The 24,895-nt window shown below is 35.6% G+C and overlaps 1 protein-coding gene across 1 annotated transcript in view; it reads left to right on the top strand.

Annotated features, from left to right (window-relative positions):
• The window catches only part of RP1 (RP1 axonemal microtubule associated), a 205,012-nt gene that overhangs the window by 89,588 nt on the left and 90,529 nt on the right, over nucleotides 1-24,895 (top strand). The window contains exons 23-27 of the mRNA XM_086888036.1: nucleotides 1,634-1,788; nucleotides 4,136-4,194; nucleotides 4,514-4,555; nucleotides 8,573-8,736; nucleotides 18,384-18,609. Coding sequence (XP_086744162.1) covers nucleotides 1,634-1,788; nucleotides 4,136-4,194; nucleotides 4,514-4,555; nucleotides 8,573-8,736; nucleotides 18,384-18,609 — 646 coding nt within the window. The remainder of the gene's footprint in view (nucleotides 1-1,633; nucleotides 1,789-4,135; nucleotides 4,195-4,513; nucleotides 4,556-8,572; nucleotides 8,737-18,383; nucleotides 18,610-24,895) is intronic.

The raw sequence follows: 24,895 nt of genomic DNA, 5'->3' as shown, positions 1-24,895 counted from the left end.
AGCAGTACCTAAAATGCTAAAGCTAGCCATAACCTACTGGGAAACTTTAAATTAATCTATACTGTTCTAAAATATAAATATGTTATGCTGTTACTAATGTATGAGAGATAAAGTTCTATTCAAATTAAAATGTAGAATTTAAGTGGAATTTTCTGGGGGGCATTATTTTAGCCTGATTGATAGTCAGTTCAGCATATTATTTACTCTGGGGCTAAGGGGAATGGTTCAAAGTGCACTTTGTTATGGAAATGGGTGAATAAGACAGTAGATTGTTTGGAGCAGCAGAGCAGGGACTGGGATATATCATTTATATAGGGATAGTGGAATGCTGACTTGAACAACTTGATTTCATCCCTGCCATGACATTCTGCATTATATTGGGCAAATTGCTTAAATTAAAACTTTCCTGAGTGACCATGTTTTTCATGCTTATGTATTGCTGCATAACCAGTTTAACTTTTCTGAACAACCATAGCTGTAACTGAGTTCAAATAGAATTCTGCTCTGCACCTAGTAAGCTCTTTGAAATGCTAAATATTTCAGTAAATTAACCCCTCTGTTTCTCAGTTGAGCACCCACACCACTTTGCATCTTTGACAGCTTTTGGCAGTAAACTCTGTGCTTCAACTATGTAGGTAAATTGAAATATTATGCAGATGGTCTTTCAAGAAAGAGATTAAGCAGTTGCAGAAAACCAGGGTGCTATGGGAGATGTGCAAAGGTGAAGTCACTGGGGAAATCAGTTCTGTTTCACTGAGCTCTTTGGGTAGTTGCAGTAAATAATGCATAGAGTCATAAAGATAATGAAGATAAAAAGAGATACTGAAAATCTGTCATCCTCCTGAGCACACTTTGAGGCAGGAATCTTTCAGAGAGAATAGCTTGTGATCATATATTATCAATACACAAGGGATAAGTAATCTTGCACAGGCACTCTCAATTCTGCCATTTGCTGAGGACTGAGAGCTTTACAGATATGAATTTTCCAGTGTATTTCTTTCCTTCATTTTCTTTTTACTGAGAAGAATGATCTGGACCATTACGTTTAGAGACAGAAAGCTGTATGCTTTTTCCTGGGACAGAAAATTATCAACCTGAACCTGATCAGCTTCATGCTTCTATGAAAACAATCTTTTCCAACTATAAGCACAAGCCTAGATGAATAACAAGGGGAAAATGGCATGTCAGATTTCAGTTTCTTTCAGTAGAATGAAATGTAAGTAGAGGAGGTGAAACCAAAAAAAGAAAATGATGAGAAGGTCTGTTTTAATGTAATATCAACAAAGGAAATAACAGCTTTATGTTTTTCTTACCTAGAGAAATGTAAATGGCAAGGTTTTGAAACGATGCTAAAGGGTTGTGTGCAGCATTTTGGATGATGGCTGTAAAAGCCCAATTTATTTGAGATTATTACTTCATCCTGATTTTGACTGTGTTTTCTTATTTACTGTGACGCTTCATCAAAAGACACTTAACTCTTCAGAGCCAGACTCTTTGAATTCAGGCAAGCTGTCTTTGAAACCGATTGAAATCTTTGTACATTGTGGGACTTGATCAGGCTTTTAACACACTTCAGTTTTTGGACTGCCTTATTTGTAGCAAATTGCAGAGTACTGTCTCCTCTGTCTTCCAGGTCAGTGTTTTTGAAGTGGAAGCTGTATCTCTTGGGAAGCTGCAGAAGGTGCTGTTGCGCTGTGAGGCCAGTACCAAGTCCCAACATTGGTATTGTGATAAAGTCATTGTCAGAGAAGCTGAGAACAACTCAGAATATGTTTTCAATTGTGAAAGGTAGCTTTTACAACAATATTAAATATTTTTCAATGTGTATCACTAAAAATATTATGTCAATTGATGTATTAAATGTGAGTTTTCCAGGCAAAGACATTTTTTACTATTTCACAGTTTTATAAAATCCACAAAATATGTTGTTCCAGAACAGATTGCTTGAATTGATGTTCTGTATGTTCTGTAGCAAAGTTTGAGCACTTATATCGAGTCTGTGTTCCTAGATTTTAGAGTACAGCCTTATCCTACAGGATAAGTACTACAGCTCAGTGCTGTGAGCGTGATTTACCTTTCACGAAGGAAAGATAAAGCACCTGAAATGTTCTAAATGAAGTGTACTTCTAAATGGGGAAAAAACCCAGATTTTCCATACAAAACTGGCATTTCACTCTCTTTACAGCATGGCCAGACAAATATGATTCTCAGAACTATTTTGCAGATGTTCTGTTTCAGTTATTAAATGAGCATCTTAAAAGTCAATAGATAAATACTTCATTTTGCATATTTTAGAAAAAAGTGGTAATCCCATGTTTGGAGTTTTCAGTTTACAGTCTCTCTTGTGGGTATATGCATGAGTCAAGTGAAATAAAGAAAGTGAAGAGAGACAATATGACTATGTGACAAGGCAGTAGAATAAATAATATTTAATTAATCATATTTAATTAATGCCTGTTGCCTAGTTATTTTGTCAGGATTTTAATGAATATGTTCCATAACCTTGGAAGCTTCTTGCAATTCTTGGTGTCACATCCTCAAAAGCAGGAATAAAGATGTTTTCTCACCTTGATTGAGTCCCTAAATCTAAGATTTTTTTTTTTCAGCCAGTAAGATGCTTATAAATAGTAGTAAAAGATTGAGGATTTCTTTGAGTAGATTTGGATGTGGACCAGCTGCTGCTGCAAGCTGTATTTGCTACCTTTCTAAAAAAATATAGGTGAAATTTTCTTTGTGTCATAGCTATCTCTAGTGAGCAACATGGCTTAGGCAGGGCACTTTTCTGTATTCATTCTGTAATAACTAACACCAGATGTTTATTATTCTATGATAGAGAGTGTTAAAAGAAACAAGTGTCTATTTTTTAATGTCTAACTTCTCTATAAGGAAACCCTTCTGCTGAAAAGGGATTAAAATAAGTCAGTGGTGGGGATCAGGTGTAGCTTCTATGTTTGCCAAAATGTGCTCTATTCAAGGAGGGAGGTTTTTGCTCTTCAGAAATCTAATTCAGTAATCTTCAGCCTCACATTTATTTTATTTTACATAGCTATTTTCTGATCTAGGACATGAAAAAAGTTCTGTTTGTTCTCATTTAGCCAAGGGAGCATAAGCATTTTATCTGTCTTGAAAACCTGATATTACTTTCTGAATGTCTAATAGGTTCTACTCGATTTCAGTTATACAGTATTTACTAGTTACTGATACCTTTTACCATCTGGGATTTCAGAAGATACCTGTGCCATCAGTTTTTAGCAGAAGTGATAGAAATAAGTAATTTAGTAAGAGAAAATTTATTTCTTAGGGATCAGCTCATATATGAGTTGGCCAAGTAATGTTTTAAAGACAAAAAATAGGAACTTTTGTAAGTTGCTCAGGACTTTCCTTGCCCAGCTTGTACTGGAATCCCAACAGGCTTCATCGGAGACTGAATGATTTAGGTCATTCCTGGAGACTCCATGGAAGTAGACTGAGGAAATAAAGACTACAGCCCAGAAGATTGTTGCATTTCTTTTCTGGTAAAAAAAAAGAGCTGATTTTTTTACCAAGGCAGAGGAAATAAAAGTGCTGGTAATCCATGTTCTGAATGAAAAATTTTCAAAATTATACACAGCCTAGAGCAACATTACTAGGAAACCTTAAGAATGCTTTCCTTTATTTGTTGTTTTTTAGACTCATTTACCTGTCCTCAGTTTATAGGAGGAATAAGAAAGAGAAATGTTTGGTTCTATCTTTTTTTTTTTACACTGAACTGTAGTTTTAAGAAGTATTGCAATAGATACATACAAATTATACTCACCTCTCAATCCACAGTACTGAAAAAAAATGTTCTGTGCTATATTCTTCTGTTAAGCTAGTACAAGTACAGTAGTGCCATATGAGTCTCTTAAGCTGATACAAGTGCATCACCTACATACATCTTACACCTCCATACCTCTTACTTTTGCACAAAAGAAGTTTTTTCATTGAGTCAAATAATTCCTACTTTAACATAAATCAAATGCTAAAATTTTAGGAGTAGAGACCCTTTGCTGTTAGGTGTATTCAGTATGAAAATCGGACATGGAACATTCAGTTATTTGGCAGTATAAATAAGAATTGATTCCTACTGCTTTCTTATTTTCTTTCTTATTCTTAGGTGGCTTCCATTTATGTCTCAAGGTATAATCCATTCAGAAATTGAGCTGTACCCTCAAGGTAAGATTTATTGTAACTTTATGAAAGTAAGAACTGTCATTAGTAATCCTTTTCCTCTGAAGAAATCAGGGCAGATTTTGCACTGTAAATATCAGAGTTAACAATTTTGTAGCTTGCTTTGCTATATTTCTGTGAGAGAAACACAGTTTATGTAATTGCTATAGGTGATAGTGAGAAACTAATGAGGGAAAGAATGAGAAAGAATTTTCTTGTATTGACTAGAAAAACTGAGTGTCTTTTTGATCACTTTTTTCAAATCTTTTCTATAATGTTAAAAGATAAATCCTTTATTAATGGATTTTTTTTTTCTTTTTGGCAGAGTCTGAAAAAAATCAGCAGCTGAAAATTCAAGAAACAAATGGTAAATGCTGCTCTTGTTTTCTGATTTTAATGAAGACTGTTTCTGCTTCAGAACTAATTGCTTTACACATTTGTTGCCATTTGTATTTATTTTAAAACATTAATTAGAGCACACTATTTGAACATTTCAGTAAACTCTGAACTTCACATTTTAATTTAAAAAATAAATAACTTTGTTTATGCTTCCTTTTTCTTCTGTCATTTTTCTTTCCATAATATTTTTTTTTCTGCTTCTTCGAAAAATTCCTATTTTTCTAGTACTTATTGGTGATCTATGTTAATTTCAGATTTTTATAGTTAACATTTTAAAACATGATTTTTTCCCAGTCCTATCTATAGTTTTGTTCTCAACAAGAGATTTTCACTTCCTGTTTTACTTGTGACTTCATATTTGTTCAGGGTGACTTTTCTGTCCTGGTAACCAGAGCAGATTAAATTTTATTTCTTAATAACACATTAGAATTTCTCAGCTGTGAGAAGTGCTTCATGCTGTAGGCTGAACAATGATCTAGGAGACATTGTGAGAAAGTTTGAAAATGGTTATTCAAAATCTGTTTTATGTCAGAATATCCATGAAGAACCAAATACCTTGTCCTAAACCTTGTTCCTATTGCAAGTTGTTGATGATAAAATTTTTGCCCAGTTGTTTTAGAAAATTTATTAAAATCCACACTGTTATAGACTTCCTTTTGAGTCAGAAATATCTTTGTCCTTGCTTTCTATGCTTTTTTCAACAGGCAGCAATTTGCTCTCTGTTCATCACTCTTTGTGTTTTATCTGCTCTGCACACCTCGCTTTTGCACCTCCCTGCCCTGAGAGATCCTCCTTTCCAGAATTCAAATTGGTCTGCTTAGTCCTTTCTGCACCTACAGCTGAGTCTCTGGGCTGTGTCATTTAAGCTGTGCAAAAGTCTCAATCAGAGTAAGGCAGTCAAAAGTGTATGCAACAAATAGCTTCTGGTTTGGGAAACTCAGTAAAACATGGATCAGTGGGAAAGAGACTTGAAATTGTATCCTACACCTAGAGGGATTGCTCCAATTCCTGGCTTAGTGGTTGATCTGAGAGCTTGTTCACTTTCCTTTTTTTTCCCATAAGCTTTCAAATATATTGCATTTTTTTTTTCTGTATCACTTATATTTAAAAAAAGAAGAGCTATTTTTCTAGGAAGTAGAACTTTCTAGTGTATTGTAATGTTTCTAATAATATAGAAAATAAAAAAAAATAAAAGTCTACACGGTCATCTGTGGTAAGATAGCATTCTGATGTCCCCAGAACCCCAGGAGATAGGTTGCATCTTTCCTCTATGTATGCTAAAGGAAAGTTATGTCTTAACACCATTATCTATATTCTTTTCCTCTCAAAGTGTGCTCCTCTTCGATCATTAAGAAACTATTGGTACTCTACCACATCAGAACAACCCAGCTTTTTATGCCAACAAGAATTGTGCTTTTGTAATTCTTACTGTTTCCCTTTTCTATTTGAAAGCATGCAATGCAATGCAATTAGGATTTCTGGCATCAGAGAGATTAGAAATTTAAGGACTCTTTTCCTATACCCATATTGTCTTTCAAACACAAGTCTTTTCTACTTCCAGAAAAGAGGAACAAGCCTCAAAGTCAATATAGAGGAGTTCTGTTTTGAACTCTTTTTGATGATGTTTTCTGGGGAAATTTGATTCTCTAATTTACCTTCAGAGTGGTAGTTGTGTGCAAAATAATTTACAGATAATAAGCTTATACTTGGGAGGTAGGAGCTGAGCTAGCTAGAAAATACAGCCTCAGTAGTAGCAACTGCATCATTTCAGAACCCCATTGCTTAACAAAAGACAGGCTTTGAGAGGGCAGTACAATAGCAAGGGCCATCAAAGCCACTTGAGGCACAATTAATCAATGAAAATGTCAAAAAGAAAATACATTTTACCTACTTTAAAATGAGTGCTTGTTTCTGAATGATATTTGAAATTTTAGGAGGAGTAATAGGTCATATTTTACCCTTTGCCTGCACCATTCTTCGTAAGCTCTTGTAAATGGAATTGTCCTTATTTTCCAGTCAAATGGTTTGAAGGAACTTTGTCTTTAGGAAATTAACAATATATTGTTTGAAAATTGAAAAGGCTGAGTTTTCTATAAACAAGCGCTTTTTCTATGGGGCAGGGAGCCCTTGCCTTATGCTCTTTGTTTCCACAATATAGAGGCTTTTCACTCTTCTAATTGATATTTATCCTTTTGTTTTCTGGTGCTATGGTTCTTTTATCAAGAAAGTGAGTCTATAGAGAAAGTTGTGAAGATGGAGATTTTCAGAGGCACAAACGAGTTTCTTACAAGCTGCAGTCTGACAATTCTTAATGAAAATTGGGTGATTCACTTCCTTTATGGAATTGTAGAATAGTTTGGGTTGGAAGAAATCTTTAAAAAATATCTGTTACAGCCCCTGATATCAATAGGGACATCTTCCACTAGACCAAGTTTCTCAACCTGGCTTCAAACACTCCCAGAGATGGGACATCCACAACTTCTTTGGGCAACCCGCTCCAATGTCTTACAATCCTTACAGTAAAAAAGGTATATTCTTCATGTCTTATCTAAATCTACTCTCTTTCACTAAAACCATTCCCCCCAACATTACTACATGTCCTTGCAAAAAGTCTTTGCTTTTCTTTTAAACCCCTAATATATTGAAAGGCCTAACATATTGAAAGGGTCTACCTGCCTGGAACCTTCTCTTCTCCAAGATGAACAACAACCCTTTGTCACAAGAGAGGAACTCCAGCTCCTAATAATTTTCATGGCCCTTCTCTGAGCCTGTTTCAACAGGTCCACCACATCCTCCTTTTGCTGCATCTGGCCCTGGGAGAGCCCAGAGCTGGATGCAGTACCCCAGGTGGGGTCTGGTCAGAGCAGAGTACAGGGGTACACTTCCTTCCCTCAGTCTGGGGCCAGCTTTGATTGGGCAGAACAAATGACTTGTTGCTGCTTTCTGAATTCCCAGCTGTGTAACTGTGTGCAGTTTAAATTCTATCACCTTCCCAAACCAGACATCAGCCAGACCTCTAAAGACTTGGAAAACAGGAAATCAAGCCTCTTTCTCCGGTTCAATTTCTGTGGGGCAGATTACTGAGAGATAATGAGGCTGGCCCAAGATAAATACTTCTGTCAGACAACAGATTTAAATCATGCAGTCATTACCAGACAGCTTTCTACTAAGAAAGCTTCAGTGTATGCTATGGCATTTATTTATAAGATGACTGTGGGCTGGTATTTCATTTATTGTTTTCCTTGAACAGAATGAATTTAAGTCGCTGTGTGGAATTTCACACAGACAAAAGCTGCAATCAGTGACGGGTGGAGAAGCATGCAATCCCATCTTTTCAGATGTAGAAATGCATTTTAAAATTATGAATTGTTCTTTTTTAAAATAAGATTTATATTAAGCTGCTTTTGAATATTTAAATAACTTGTTTATATTGTATGGGAACAGAAATGATGTTTTAGTGTCAGGGAGCTTTATATAAAATAATTTTCTAATGGGTCCTAATCCAGTTCAGAATTTTCTGAAAAACCTTGTTGTTTTTCATGCTGATTTCAATATCATGCCCTCATCCAGGTGAATCACATCAACCTAAAATGAGAGGAAATTGTACTTAATTGGGATGCTTTGACATTTTTCCTGTCACATTTCTTGTTTATACTGTCGTCATAATCCAAATTCCAGATGGTGGTCTTCTTCTGTGTTGGTCCTAGAAATCTCACTTAGCTCTGTGCTCATATTTCTGGCTTTAGTGCAGTGTAAGCCTCCTCAGTTCTTGATCCACAACTCACTTAAGATCAGTTTGAATGGTGTAGTATTTGGCCAATCCTCTATTGCCTCTCCTGACATCATTACCTTTTAGGTACCTTAGAGTCACAGTCCTTGGACCAAATTATGTTTCAATTTATATCTTTCAAGTAAAATGCTTTGTATAAGTAACATTTTTAAAAGCATTTTTATTTATTTTTTTTATTTTTTTTTTACTTTACAGAAGGAGAGTGGAAGATAACTGTAGTCACTGGGGACTTTGAAACAGCTGGCACAACAGCAACAGTATTCCTTTATGCTTATGGAGAAAACAAAGCTTCTGGTCCTATTCTTTTGGGATCTGGGAAACAGCAGCTGTTTAATCCCAAGAGTGAAGATACATTTAAGGTATAATATGGCTGTTGTATAAACACCAGAGAATTCAAAACATATGCAAAGTAGCTGTTCTCAAATCTAGATAGTAGAGGTAATAAAAAAGACTCAAAGAAACATGTTAGGATGATTAAGTATTTCTGAGGGAGTGGCTGACTTTTACAGCCATGAGATTTGAATCGGGCAATGCATTCTCAACTGCGTGTGGCAGACATGTCTCTCACAATCTGCTTCAAACTTGCATCTCCTTGATTTGCTAGTTTACCCTGGATGCTCATTTGAAGGAGTAAAAACAACTTTCTTTGTGTGTATGTGTTAAGGTAGTCCTGGCTATGGTTTGTGCTGCATATCCATCTTTGGAAGGGTCCACTGTAAGTTCTTCCAGGATCTTCCTCAGACTTCCACTGAAGCACACTGTTATGTGAAATTTTTCTTTGAGAAAGTAAGAAGGAAGGGGAGGGATGACTAGAAACTAGAGGTAAAGCACATGGATTAAGTTAACTCATGATTTATACTGGTGTTGTCCTGTTTCTCCAAGCAAATAAAGACATTTCTCTCTGCTGACAAAAAAAGTCTCTGAGATGTGCTTCAGAAACATGACATTTCTCAGGACTTCTACAAGATCCTGTAATTCCTGCCATTTTCTCTAGTTCATGCAGTTCTTTGGTCAGGACTGTACCTGTTGCAGTAGTTACATCTGTGATATGTCACTCAGGTTTAAATAATTTATGCATAATAAACAGATGATGGGGAATCAGTGGCAGATGGGACAGAAAGTGTCTTTTGATACCAAAATTAGCCAGCCACAGGGTGCTGGAAGAGATCAGTATAATATAGTGGAAACAAATAAAACACGGTCATGCCTCACAAAAACAATCAAAATATATAGTTTCAAAATCCCTGTAAGTTACACATACAACCATAAGAAATCGCAGAGAAATGGTCCACAAAAAGAGAATGAGACCAAACCATTGTCTCAATAAAAATCAAGAACAGTAGTCTGATAGAAAGCACAGTTAACTGTGTAGTAACTTGGATTCCTAAAAGTATACAATAAATATTCAGTAAAGTTAAAAATAAGGAAAAAAAATTAATAAAACTTGAATAAATCAGCTGGTGCTCCTTATTAAGTTCTCATTCTAAAACTTAATTTTATTGTTGCTTCTATTACTTTATAAAGCAAGTGTAACTTCATTAACCTTGGCTAACTCTGATTAAGGTTTGCCTAAATGAAATTAAAAACTGGCCAAAATCCATTGTAATGCAGATATAATGTAACAAGGCTATTACCCTTGGAGATTTCCATATGATGGCAGTATATGAAACTCATTGAAGGCAATTTACAATTGTGTGATGGGGAGAGCTCTTGTTTCTGACTGGAGTCCTGGGTTCTAGGTTTCCACAAGATAGTCATATGTACTCTGCACAACATTTGCTCCTGTGGCTTGGCAATTTTTCCTACCAGATGGGTATGTCAAGGATAAACAATGTGGGAACAGGAAAAAAACAGAATTTAAATTTGATGGATTTTCTTTTCTTCTCTGAATTGTTCCTGTGTGTTCAAAGAAACTACTTCTGGGCTGTGGATTTCTGCTTCTGTTACAATTCAGGCATAGTTTTTAGGGCATAATTTTTCTGTTGAGAGTCATTCCTTCTCCAGTAGAGGAATATCAATCTACCATAAGTTACAGCTTTCATCACAACTCTGATCTGTTTCCTGCAACTTCCTCTGGTGTCATCATGGTCCCTGAGTATTTCTCAGTATTTCAAAAATACTGATTTTGGCAGAATGCTGGGTTGCTCAAGACACTGGAGCTTTAATTATATTCTAAATGATATTCACTGGAGCCCTGTATTGTGCATCATCATTCTTTGAAACATGCCGAACTATCTCTTATGACTGTATAGAATGTTTGATAACAAAATTCTTTTAAAAAGTATTCTTTTAATGTTTGGTCATGCCAAATATTCCCTTCTGTGTCAAAAAGAACTAAGCATAAGACTGTAAGCCTATTATCTCCTGTAAAAGCCAGCTGCAATCTCTCAATTTTTATTACTTCTATACATAATAATTCCATACCTTTGGGTACAAGTTCTGCTCTTCTAGCAATAATGAAGTCAATAAAAACACTGACTGGTTCAGTAGATGTGCTTTCAAAATACTGCTCGCCTTAGTGATGGTGGCAGGACCTAGCATTTCCTTAACAAGCCTTTTTCCATCATTTGCTTTGCGAATTTACTTCATTATCAGCTCTTCAACCTCTTCAGGACGATGTTTGTCTTAAGAATCTCAACACACTGTCAATTTTTAAAAAAAATTCCATTATATTAAACTACTAGAAGTGCTGGATTTTTTCCTAAGGAAGCTTCAAAATTTTCAGTTTAACCTTAGGTTATATTTTGTGGTTGGTGGCTTTCTTTGTAAGGAAGGTAGCTGTTCCATGTTTGCAAGTACAGAACATGAAGTATGCACGATATTTTAGGAGCATTGGAAACTGAAATCCATCCCTGGTGTGAATTTTGCTGCATGAGCTCATTTTTCTAACTTTTAAAGCTGGTGCCACATCCATTTACATGATTTAGAGTTTCTTCATCTGCATAAACAATCCTTTAAACCAATCCTATGGTCTAGGGTAAATAAAGAAAGTAATATAGGGAGATGAAAAGCAGTGCTCCTATAATACTTGAAGAGATACCTAATGCCATAAAATAAATAGTGCTTCTATGATGAGACTGTTAAAGGATTAAATATAGCCATTTTCCTTCCACTTCCACTTTACTTTCTCTGTTAAGAGCTGTGTTCATCAGGTGCGCCTTCATGCTGTACTGCATCTCAGGAATGTGTGACACTTAGAACTTGATCTGTTGTTTTTCATTTTGATTTCCACCTGTTTAAATAAAATTATCAGTTATTTTAAATAACATATACATGAATAATTAAAACTCCTTTCTTTAGAATCAGCCCTACAGACTCTAAGAATCTGTTGTGTTTCACTGTGAGTTTTCCGTTCCTGTACTCTGGATCCGTAGTCATTTGTTCATCAGTCAAAACTGAGATCTCCAAAGTAAAATGAGAAGCGCTGAGAAGAAAACTAAGTGCTATAAAAATAGGTTGAAACAAATCCATTTTCATGCTTTTGCTCGTGATATTCAAATAAAAGAGGCTGAAATGAGCTCAGTTAGAATCCTTCCAGAGTGGGAAGATTGCAAAAGTGAACATAAGCACTAATGTAGCTGTCCACACTCTTAACCATGAGACTGATAATGCCTAAAAGGTGGACATTGCTTGTGTCCTGCTATTTGCCAGCTGTCCCTGTTTTCCATAATGACCATTTAGGTCCAGAACCAGTTGAATAAAACTTAAAGAAGCCCAGACTTTAGTCATATCTGCTTAAGGCAGCATAAAAGTCATACTCATGACTGTTTCTCCACTTGAAACTCTCACTGTCTGAAATGCATATGATAACAGGATGAACCTCATCCCTTACTGAGATAAAAGGGAGAAGTATGTAAAATGATCTTCATCAGCTATGAGCTGTGCATTGAACAAAATTTAGTTTATTCCAAGAAACAACAGAGGATTGCAAAGAGCTCACAAAAAATCTTGGGGAAAAACAACTCATCTCATCTTCAAGAAAAGGGAGTAGGGAATGTGGTGTTACTTGTTCAGTAATTCAGTAATTAGGCATTATCAAGGGTATATATATGTGTGTGTGTATATATATATATATATGTATATATATATGTATATGTATATTTGTACTTGCTGTTGGCATAATTTGATTAACCCCACAGTAAAAGTTCTTCCAGAGCTTGAGTGCACTGGAAAAGAAAGTGTTTTAACAGTCACTGTGCAATGAGCAGTATTTGTTTACCCAATCTATTTTTGTGACCAAAGCAAGTATGAAGTAGGAAAAAATAATGCTAATCTTTGTGTGGCCTTTAATCTTATTCTTTACATGTCTATATCCATCCTTTTTTGTGACACTGTTACATTTTTTTGTGAGCACCTGTGACATACTCTAATTTTTGTGTTAGTGTGTAACCGTGCCAAGTTTTTTGGGCACAATTAACAAATTCAGACATCTGGAAAAAGCGAGCAGCATGGGTGGACCCTGGGTACTGTACTGGTATAATAGTTATTGTATCAGTTATTTATCTGTACATTCACAATTAAAAAATATTATCTTCTTCCAAAGATTTCTCTATTATATGACGATGCTGTAGAAGTTAAACTAATGCAGTCAACGATTTTTCTTTCTTTTGGGAATCCAACTGCTGAACATGACTTCACTGAAATTCTGTTAATGAAGTGGCCTTACATGAAATTAATAACTGTCTGTCAAGCATATTCTCTGCTGGGTCTGTTAGACATTAGGATTTTGGTGCAGTTGCCTCTGAAGTGTTGATTTATCCAAATGATTTTCATGCTAGCCTGAGTTTATCTTGAAGAGATTGCAGGATGCTTTCTGCACAACAGGAAAGCAGTGATATTATTTCACTTTTTCTACTATATAAAAGAGAAATGAGGTCATTTCATGTATTCTTTCCCTCCTTTTATTGAAGTACCTTTCCACTGAACCATTTCTTGTTCAGACCAGGAACTTCACTTTTCACTTAGTCAAACACCTCAAGTACATGAAGATAGGTCATACCTACTCTACTCAAAATATCGCAGGTGTGCTAGGGACCAAAAAGTGTATTTGCATAGCTCATTTAAAAATGGAATTAAAATTTAATCTTGCATCCTCTTTAGGAAGAACTTCTTGCTGATAAACCTGGATTTAAATTTATGCTTAGAGACAAAGTGTAAAATATGAGCTTTTTTAAGCTTCAATTTCAAAAAGCAAGGCCAAGTTGTCTAACATGTGATTTAATAAAAATGTTTCCATTGCCAACAGTAAGAAGATTATTTAGTCCTATAAATAATAACAATGAACAAAGCATATAGATGTATTGTTTAGCAGGTCAGTCTGGTTTAACTTCTTTCAAATAATTTAGAATATGACTAAATCAAAGATGCTGTGTGTGAAAACATGGCCCTTTTGAAAGTGGTGGACAGTTTTTTCAATAATTTGTACTTGTACTTGAACCATGAAAAATGATGTGTTGATATTATTGCCTGCAGCAGTGAAGAAAAGTGCAACAAAGACAATAGAATTACCACTATCATTGTAGTCACAATGGTATTTTTAAGCTTATTAAGTGCTGGCAGTCTGTCACATAAGCAAGGTCTATATGAAGCCCATCCCCTTTAGAACTTATTACAGGACTTAACACAAATTGGTTGATGCATCAGAAGGAGTTTCACAATCAACCAACAAGTTAACTGCAGATGATGATTTGGGTGTTTTGCAAAACCTTTTTCTGAGAAGAGTTTTTTGTAGAAGGTATTTGTAGAAGAATTCTCTAACAGATCATCCCTAAGAAGATCACCATACCTGATGTTTGTGGTGTCTAGATCTCTTTTGCTCAATCTGTGTTTCCATGGCCTAATTTGTTACCTCTGCAGTTTAGGTTTTATTTATGTTCTACAGGTGGCTGATATAAGCCACATCATAATGGAATTTGAATTTCCCTTCATGTCCAAATTCTACTACATCATTACAATTCATAATTCTTGATACCTCAATTGAATTTTAGAAAACTAGCAACTAACCCAAAATGAACAGAACATTTTAGAAAAAAATAAGGAATTTCAGAGAGGTGCCTTTTTCTGAGGATCTTGAAATTTATGAAGAGAGTTTTGCAATGTCCCTGTAAGAGACATGTAAATGTTGTCCTTGTTCTGTGGTTGAGAAAGTGAAGCAAAAAGGGCTTGTGAATTTTGTAATGTTTCTTAGGAAGCCTAAAGCAGATTCAGGAATAGAATCTAGCTGCCTGTTTTTCAGAGTGATACTTTCCTCCTGGAACTCATCCTTTCCTCTTTGGACATTTATTACAGGCTGATCAGAATGGCTGTTTCCATATAAAAAGGAATGTTACTTCTGCAGCTTTAGTGCTGGAACATCATAAAACAGCTAGACTACCGTTTTTGTAAGCACACTGTTTACAAGGGCGACAAAGTCAACTTTGTTCTACAACTTTTTACAGAAAGTTCTGGCTGCGAAAGTAGATTTCTAAATGCCAGGTTGTGTTCAAGTCATGCAGAAGTTCAAGGCAATTTATTCAACACAGGAAAGGAAGAAGCAACCTCAAGACACTGTTTATGTTGTCAAAAGAATATCGTTAGCTCTACAGTGTTATGAGAATATTTTCCTCTGCATTTCACTGCAAGAGCACAATTTGACATACATTTGATGGGATTCCAATTGACAAAAAATAATGTGCTAGCAAGTCAATACCACTGAGAGACCAATGTGATGTCTGATATGACATCTAGATGAATTGTTCCTAGCTCTAAATGTGTAACTGGTACTGAAAATAAATTTCTAATTGTATTATACATCTTTCAGAACATCATATACAATTGATTTCCCCTCTGCCATTGCCTAATTTCCACCTAAGAATAAACTTGACATTTTCTCCCCAAGTCACTAATAAACAATTATTCAGAAAAAGAATGTTATGCAAAAATATTAAGCATACTATTAAGCATGTTGTCAAATGGGCAGTGTTCTGTGTTTTGAATTATTTTTGAGACTTTTCAGACTCAGAAATATGCCATTATCTGTAAGTCCAGAATAGTTTATCATATCAAAACCCTCTTAATTTGTAAGTCAAGTAGACAAGGATGCTTTATACTGTATCTCCCTTTAGCTGAAGACAAGCAAATATATTTGACTTGAAACTTTGGGAAAATTCTCCTTTAGCACTTAGCTTTCTTAATTTGGTTATATCATACCTGCTTTTGGAGTGTAAATGTTGGGGAAGGATAGGAAGTATAGAAAGACGCAAGGACATGCATGTTTAGGGATGCTAAATAGGACTTCAACAAATTTAATTGAACTAGTTGCAACTAGATGCATCTCCTGGAGAAGCCTAATGGGCTGGACAGAGCTTTCTGTTCTCTCCTGATTTTTCTTGAAACTTCATTTGATTAGGTTTGATGGATTGCTCTCTTGCTTATCCAGTAAGAGGAAGTCCCTACATGTGGATATGGTGATGAATGGGCTTCATCATTCCCTCTCTGTTTTCAAACTGCTTCTTCTTTTTTCTTTTTCTTTCCTTTCTCCCCCTTTTTTTTGGTCAGCTCTTCTACATGTGCTTATTTTTGTGATATTTTCTCCACTTGTACCAGTGGTCTGTCAAAGGTCATCTACCATGCCGCTGGAAGGTTAAGGGAGGTGATTCTGTCCCTCTATTCTGCTCTTGAGGGACCCCAGCTGGAGTGCTGCATCCAGCTCCAGAGCCTCCAGAACAAGAAGGAAAAGGATCTGCTGGAGCACAGCAGGATGAGAAGGACCAGAAGGACATGTTCATTGTCTTTGCATGGAAATTCACCTGGAAACATATCTCCCATCTTAGACATATATATATAATATCTATCTATCTATCTATCTATCTATCTCATATATATATGATATATATATCATATATATATATCATAATATGATAAATCAATATAATTTAAAAAGTTTTAGCTTCACTTTTGAGCCAACTTATATGATAAATTCTATAACGAATATATATATATATATATATATATATATATATATATATTTATATGCACTATAAATATGCTGTATTTGCTTTATCACTGTTGCAGTTTGCCTCATAGCCAAATGACTGGTTAGTTGCTTCAGAAATTGAAAAGGTCTCTTTACTAGAGTTTCCTGGTCCCTACCAAGAATCATGGTAATGATTATTGCATACAATAATCCGTGATGGCTGTGATGCTTCTCTTTCTCTTCTTCATCTTTCTGGGATTAAACCAGAATTTAATCATGGCCATGAAGGCACAAGGTATCAGTGGTTTGTTTTATAAATTGCCCCTTAACACTTCTGCACCACAAGCAGCAGCCAGTGCCTACATTTCAGCAGAGCACCACCTTTGTTGTTTACCAACATAGTACTCTACTCAATTTGCAATGAAGGTTGTGAGTTCTAATATATGTTTATATATTTTTTATATATATTTTCAAAGAAACATTAGCAATCCCTTGCCTGCTGGAGCAGTCTCTGTTTTGCAGCTGGGTGACACTTATTAGGGTAACTTAGCCTATATTCTGGCTACATTTGTGGCTGGTTTCAGAGCATTTTCACAGAATCACAGAATCACGAGGTTGGAAGAGACCTTCAAGATCATTGAGTCCAACCCTCAATCTAACACCTCAACTAAGCCATGGCACTGAGTGCCACATCCAGTCTTTATTTAAACAGATCCAGGGATGGTGACTCCATCATCTCCCCAGGCAGACAATTCCAGTTCTTTACCACCCTTTCTGTAAAAAAATCTTTTTCCTAATATCCAACCTATACTTCCCTTGGTGCAACTTGAGACTGTGTCCTCTCATTCTGTCAGCTGCTGCCTGGAGAGAGACCAACCCTCACCTGACTACAGACACCTTTCAGGAAGTTTCAGAGAGTGATAAGGTCACCCTTGAGTCCCCTTTTCTCCAGGCTCAACAACCCCAGCTCCCTCAGCCATTCCTTTTTATCTGCTGCTGTAATTCTGCTGTATTAGCAGCATATCTTTGAGGTACATGATTTTATTGCATTAATGCTATAATTGTATCTTCAGTTGGCACATCTTACTTTAACATACTGTTTTAATATAGCAAAACCTACTACAATGGTCCTAAGTGTGACTCTATACAGACTTTTTACTACTAGCATGCATGTCATGCTCTCACCCTATGAGACTGAGTTGTGCCAGGCTTGCCTCAGGGATGTTTGTTTCCTTTATGTTTTGATGTGAAATAGTTCAAAATTGCAATAATAGTAAAGAAAAATACTATTTTTTATTCTTTTTCACTTGGTGATTTTTTTTTTCACAGTTACCATGACCTTTCAAATACAACACTGATAAAAAAAGTTAAAAAAAAAAAGGTTGAAAGTGGTTAACCCTGCTTTTGTGCTTAGATTCCTTCCCTCAGAATTGCCCAAAATACTTCTGTGACCCAAAACATAGTGTCTCCTATTTCAAGGCTGCAGTATTCAATGCGACATAGTCTTGTTTTATTGTTTAAATTTGCTGCATTGTGGCATCAGCACTTACAGGAACAGTTAACCCTGACACCAGTGCACATAAAAACAGAAGTCAATGAGAAAAGTAGCAGACTGATAAGTGGTAGGAATAGTTAATAGGGCTCTGCTGATAGTAACTTTATGGACTTGTATGATTTCGTGTAGCAATGACTGAACTTATTTCTGCTTGTTAAAGTATTTCTCTAGAAACAGAGATTTACATTATAACACTAGAAAATGGATTCCTTGAAGAGGTCTGGAAACAGAGTGGATTGTCTGAGACCTTTACTCACTTTAAATAATGTGGCACTGAAGTCAATAAAATTACACTTGCAGACTACTCCATGAGTTTTTACTCTTTGTCTCTGGAATTCATTGTCTATTAAGGCTTGCATTTCTAACAAAACTCAATTACTCTTGGCTATGTTAGCTGCACATTTAGCTTGCATGCCAAGTATAAGAAGGATGGCTAAAGACAACAGTGTAATTTGTTATTAAAATCTGGATAATTTTTTAATTTTTTTTTTTTTCAGATTAATCTCAGAGAACTTGGGCAGCTATATAAAATCCGCATTGGCCACGACAACACTGGAAATGATCCCAGCTGGTACCTGAAGGAAGTCAGACTTGAAAGAACAGTCCCTCTTTCTGATGAAGAGATTTGTCTCCCTGTAGAGAGCTGGCTTTCCGAAGACAAGGATGAAGGTGATACGTGGAGAGAAGTGGCAGTAAGACGCCCTGCAGAGGAGCTCTTGCCATGTACGTGCTCAGTATTTTAGATCTCGTGTTCACTAACCATATCCTGTGAGTATATGACAGCTTCTCTTGTTTCCACCAGGGCAGCCTGCCCAAAAGCTAGTGTAACCATGGAGCAATCCCTGGGAATTGATCCTTTAACCCCATTCCTTTCCTTCCCAAAATCAGAATAGCTGTGGCCAGGGCATTGTACCCTATAAAACGTTTGATTTCTCAGAGTGCCATACATCTCTGGTAAATACTGCTCTTTAGAGAAAGACATCAGGCAGGAAATCAAGGTATGTAATGTCCTGTGATATCCAGTTCCTTTAAGCAAGTTTGAGATCATCCTTTCTTGTCCTGCATAAAACATACTTTACCAGAAATCCATGATCTGAATCATCACAGGTGTTTTCCAAATCAGGCTTGTGTCACAGCCATTCACATAGAAATTGTTAGCTGCAGGGTGACACTTTGGGAATTCAAAGTTTATGACAGCTTTAATGCACTTTATTCTCTTCAAGTGAAGTGGGAAATAGCCCATCATATAAGGTTATTATTTAAAAAGTCCTGAGCCATTAGAGAGGAGTAGGGATTCAGTATAATCACTATCTGTGATTTTTTTTTTTTTTTAATAGACTCTCTTTACATTAATAGAATGACAATGATGCAGTTGATGTCCAATAATGTCTGCCAATGATAGGTCTTACATGGATAGGTGCTATCATTTAGCAAATTGGATTCAAACTGATGCAGTGAATTTTGCAAGGTATCTGGGATTCAACTTAAAAAAAATCATCATTCCTTGAGTGACAATCAAATAATTTCAGAAGAAAATATTACAGAAGTGATAATCCATAACTCAAAAGAACATAATTCTCTGAAAAAAAATCAAGACTGTGATGTGTGAATGTTTTATTACAGAGACCAGAAGGTGCTAAGAAACATGTATGAGCCAGCTCACATTTCTTCTTTGCTCTTTATTTTTTTTAAATTTTTTTTCAGAATAGTTACTAACTTAAATAAGATATTTCAAAAAATGGGACTGATCAGGATGAACCAAATTTTATTATCATTGACATGTACCACTGTACCACATGCCACTCACAGTGACATATATGTCATTTACTGGTGCAATAGAAAAATAGTGCAGAAGCCAATTAAATTGTATGAACAATCAATTCAACATCAATAATTCAAATCTGCATTATGCAGTCTGAAAAACCTATTCATAGGAAACTATTAATATTCTGGTCAGTGCACTCTATTTATATATTTGTATCTAAAAAATCAAGTCAGTTCTATCAAATGCTGGAAATATCTTTAAAATGGCATGTTTATTTAGTCTTTAATCATTGTATTACTGCATATTTCCTTGTGTTTGCAGGAACAGGATCTTTATTAAAATATGTTTTAAGTATGTAAGAAAAGACGCGTTTCCAAAATAACTTGGAAATTTCCCAAAACTTGAAGTTTTACTAATTAGTTATTGATTTTAGGAACATTTAAATTGAACATCAATACAAACTCAGCAAGGAGTCCAAAGGATTTCCTATTTATTTTCTCAAGAACAAGCAAATTAAACACTATCCATTTTCATTTCCCATTTAGAAGCTAATTGCTTACAAGGACTGAACAAACCACATCAAGTCACTTTCCCCAGCAGAAGAAACTACACACTTCTAATTACTTAATGAAAACTTGATATGATTTAGGATTTTGTATTCTGTACTTTCAATTTAATCTGTTATCTTCTGGTGATACCAGATTTGCATAAGTATAAAAGTCATGTGCTGGAAACTTTAAACAAAGTGAACAAATGTAAACTAAGCCCAGAAGGTGTTGGTCTTTAAATTGCTGATCTTAAGCACTTACCTCATTGCTCAACTTCTGTCTTAGAAGAAAGGGTAATTTTTCCTTATTCTTTTTCTCAGCTGAAGTTTTCTATGCAACCAATATGGACCCAAAGCCTTAGAAGAGTTTTTTGACACCTTGGCTTTCTTTTTTTTCTAGCAGCTCATCTTAAGATGGGAATTTATTTCCTGAATCTGTTAGCCTTTCTTTACCTTCCTCTCTGAACCTGCTTCTTTTCCATTCAAATTTCTCACCTTGGTAACACCACTTAGTTTTTCTGACTGTCCTTCAGCCACTTCAAAATATTCTCACTAATCTTGTCTCCTACTCCAAGTATTGATTTCAGTTCTTTCTAAATCTCTCCATCTCACTACTCTCAACTTCTTTCCTAACTCAGGTTTCTTGGCTCTCCAATGCATGTCTGCCTTTGTCTTCCCTTTTCTTATTTTTTCCCACATTTGTAAGGATTTCCAGATTTGTAAGGATTCTGGGTCAATGGCTCCTTTTTATCTTCCTATTGCATCTTCTCTTTTACTTTTCCAGCCCTGGAGATCTAAAAAACTTCATCTGATCTGTTTTTGAAGTTGTGCCTGAATTCAGCATTCTGTTGAACCATGATATTCCTGGAAGTTTCCTTCAACCTGTTTCTATCCTAATCACAGCTGACCATTTCTGCTGCTGTGTGGTAGATCACAAGACCTACCAAGTTTCATGATCTTTTGATCATAAAAAAAACTTGGAGAGATTGAGAAAGAACCGAAGTCAATACTCTGAGTAGGAGACCAGATTGGTGTCAGTTTTTGAAGTGGCTGAGGGACAATCAGGAAAACTGAGAGGTGTTACCAAGGTGAGAAAGTTGAATGGCAAAGAAGCAAGTTCAGAGAGGAAGGTAAGGAAAAACTAACAGATCAAGGAAATAAATTCACATCTTAAGACAAGATGCTAAAAAAAAAAAATAAAAAAAAAATCCAGCTCCAAAGATTTAGTGCATTTTTCCACATGGAGAAGTGTTCAGGCAAATACAGAAATACTAGAAGGTGGCCTCTGACTGCAAAAGTGCAAAAGATGACCAAAGCAAATAGTAATAACACAAATATTATCTCTACAAAATTTTTATCTCTGTTTTAGCACTCAGAAGGCACCAACTACATAGGTAAATAGTCAGGCTTCTTTATTGTAAGATGCATTAGCCAATGTGTTTTTTCAAAGATGATAATATTCTTGCATGTCATGAAGAATATATATTTTTTAGACTCTTGCTCCAAATAATACCATTGGAGATTAGATAGCATTTATTGGAGATTAGAGTGAGAACTGTAAATCTAACTGAAATGTCCTAACCTGATATTGTTTTTGTATTTATGTCTTCTAAATTAATATATGCACCTGAGGGTGCATATATTAATAATTATTAATTAATTATAATATTAATCAATTAATTATAATATATTATTAATTTAATTAATTAATATATTATTAATTTAATAATAATATTAATATATTCTGAGGGAGACAGTCCCTCTTAACCGGTATCAGCCATTAAGAATTTTTTCCCTTTTAGCCTTAACACTGCACTGACCTGTATCTTTACCCTTCTGTCATGGCAAAATGCCAACCACACTCTGTGAAACCCAGGTAGTAAACACCAAGTGTTAACATCAGAGATTCAACCTTGTTGTTTGATGGATTGAGCCAAAATGACCATTTCATTCAAGTGGGCATTGCTTATGGAAAAAAGGCAACAGGATGTGCAATAACATTCTGGGGTCTTGGTGTGCCAGAATAAAGGGAGGACTGAAAAGAAACAGTTGGACAATTCTAATGTTTTGTGTCATTTAACATCTCTCCAGGTTTTGTGCTCTTTGGCCAGTTTATCTGTTTGCTCTGGCAGCCTGGTGGGAGTGGATTTGCTCAGTGAAGCACTCCATGCTAAAATAATGCTTAGTTAAGTGTCCAATGTCCTCCTTGCGGGAGTCTTGAGGGAAGTTACTTCAGGCTTGTTCTAGTCTGTGTTCCCACAGACTGATTGCCAGTTTGAATCAAGATTGTTGTAATTGTGCTCCTGGAATGTATTATCTGTTGTAGTTTCATCCAAACAGAACCTAGGTCTTTGCTTTGAAACCACTCCACGCTGCACACCAGAAAGAAGTAGAGCCAGCCAGGGGATTCAGTGGTGTTGTAAGCAAACCAGTGCCATTAGGCACAGACACCTGTGGATCTTCAATTCATTTTCTCCTAGCTAGAATTCTCAAATAATGGCTGTACTTTTAGAGGAATGCCTTTACTTTTAGTAGAATTACTTTGAAAAGAGCTGACAGCGAGACAGCAGTTTGCACCAAGTCAGCAGAAGGAGACCAATGCTCCTGCCATGAAAATTTCATTTTTATATTCTCAACAATAAATTCTTCAATTCTATTCGGTTTGTTTTCTTCTCCCAAAACATATCAAAATATTAACTTTGTCTTTAATGCAAAGCAACTGGAGAAGTTTTTTTATTGTTTATATATTCCAAAGGCAAGTGTCATAAGTCATTGAGTTCTGTACATTACTTCTTCAAAAGGAATTGATAATTATATACTATTCCTGCAAACTGGGATCAAACTATCTCTTGTCATTGGTGACAAGGCTCGGGAATATATCAATTTTCTGTATTGGAAACTGTGATTCAGATGCCCAGAATGGGAAATCTGGAAAAAACGGGTCTCTAACTTGTGTTTTATTTCCCTTAGTACTCCCTAAGGTTACCTCTTCTTTGTAAGCAGGAAAACTTCCTTTCTTTCTCTCTTTTGTCCAAGGTAGCTAATTTCTTATGTTATCAATAGATGCCAGAAGCTGGAGTTGGGATTTAAAAAACTCCTGAAGCCTCATGATAGTATCTCAAGAGATAACATTTTTATAGACTGCGCAACTGGAAATTTGGTACTAGTACACTTGACTGCTCATATGACTCTACATTATTTTTTAATATATTTGGTTCTGTCATTTTTTAGCACAGTTATACTGCTTTAAAGTCTGCCTTTTAGAAACTCCTCACCTCTGTCTGAAAGCACTTTAGTTCCCTTTTTCATCTGTTTCATCCATGCATCCATATTGCAGATTTTTCTGTTTGGTTTCTAGAGCGTATCTAAGGTTACCCTTTGAGCAATTTAAAGATTTCAATCACTTATTTTCTGAAAGGTCATTTTCTTTTTTACTGAGTGCTAGTTGAGATTTTTTTCCCCCTGCTATTCTGTATTAATTAGTCGTTTTATATCCTTTATCAAAGTTACTTTATTTTCCAAAACATTTCTTCTATTACTTTGATGTGTTCCACATTGGACAGATGCCTAGATGTGAGTCTCTCAGGTCCCTCTCAATGCTGACTTCTGTTGATTGGCCTTTATAAAATAATTTTCAAGTTTTGTTCCTTTGGTTTTTTTTCCCCTATGGGTTTACCTCTCTGCATGTTTTGTCACCCCAGTTTGCAGCTGGTGTAATTTCACTGAATCAGCATAAAGCAAAATGAAATTACTACCACAGAATAGGGGATCAGGCTATAAAGTTCTGATTTTCTGAGTTTTGGGATGGTTTTTTCTTCCTGCAGTGAAGGAGGTCTCCATTGCAGATGGGCCTGCAGTGGGGGCCTTAGAATAGGTTGGTAACTCAAAAAAAATGAAACCACAGTCTCAGAGGATAAACACATTATTTAGGATAGATTTACTTTACTCTCTACACAGAAAATTGTGTTTTGTGAACAATATACAGAAAATGGAAAAATTTCACATATAGTAAATCTTTTTGTCTCAGGAGAACATTCAATGGGTAGGTTTGTTCTCCAGATTTGGTTGTATTGTCCCATCAAACAATTGGTGCACCTTATTTTATTTGTTACAGGGTGGAACCATTGCTCTTGTTCTTAGTTTTAGGCAATCTTTAGCTCAGGAGCCATTAGCACTTGCACCTTTTGTAGCTGTTCTACAATCTGAAGGAACTACTTGATAAAATCTGAAAAAATTAAATCCTCTCAGGCTGGTCTGTGCCTAGGTTTCCATTTGCACAGGAAAGGCTTAATGTCCACAATCTGTTTCATGAATATTTATTTGAATGTACAGGTGTTTCACCATAGTGGCCATGTTCACCATGTTCTAATTAGGCATGTGTGTTTTAGACAAAGTTTTTCTTCATTTTTTGTGTGAAAATTCATTTTTCTATGAAATGTATTGTAACATATACTCAAGTTAAGGGGTATGAACTTTCCTTTTACTTTCCTAATATAATAGCAGGTATTGTAGTAGCCTATATTTGTAGAAAAATTTAGAGCACAAACTGGTCTTTTTTGTTAAGAAGGTTCCTGTATAAATAATGCAGATTGTGTAGCTTAAATGAATGTCAGACCTAACATTTTACAGATGGTGAGGGATGTGTAGACACAAGAATCTATGGAAAATATTTTCCAGTTTTTACATTTCAAGATGTG

This window comes from Cyanistes caeruleus, chromosome 1 (genome assembly GCF_971803275.1).
Source record: "Cyanistes caeruleus chromosome 1, bCyaCae1.hap1.1, whole genome shotgun sequence".
Taxonomy (NCBI): Eukaryota; Metazoa; Chordata; class Aves; order Passeriformes; family Paridae; genus Cyanistes; species Cyanistes caeruleus.
Note: the sequence above shows the minus strand (reverse complement) of the source record. Positions and strands in the feature narration are given on the sequence as shown.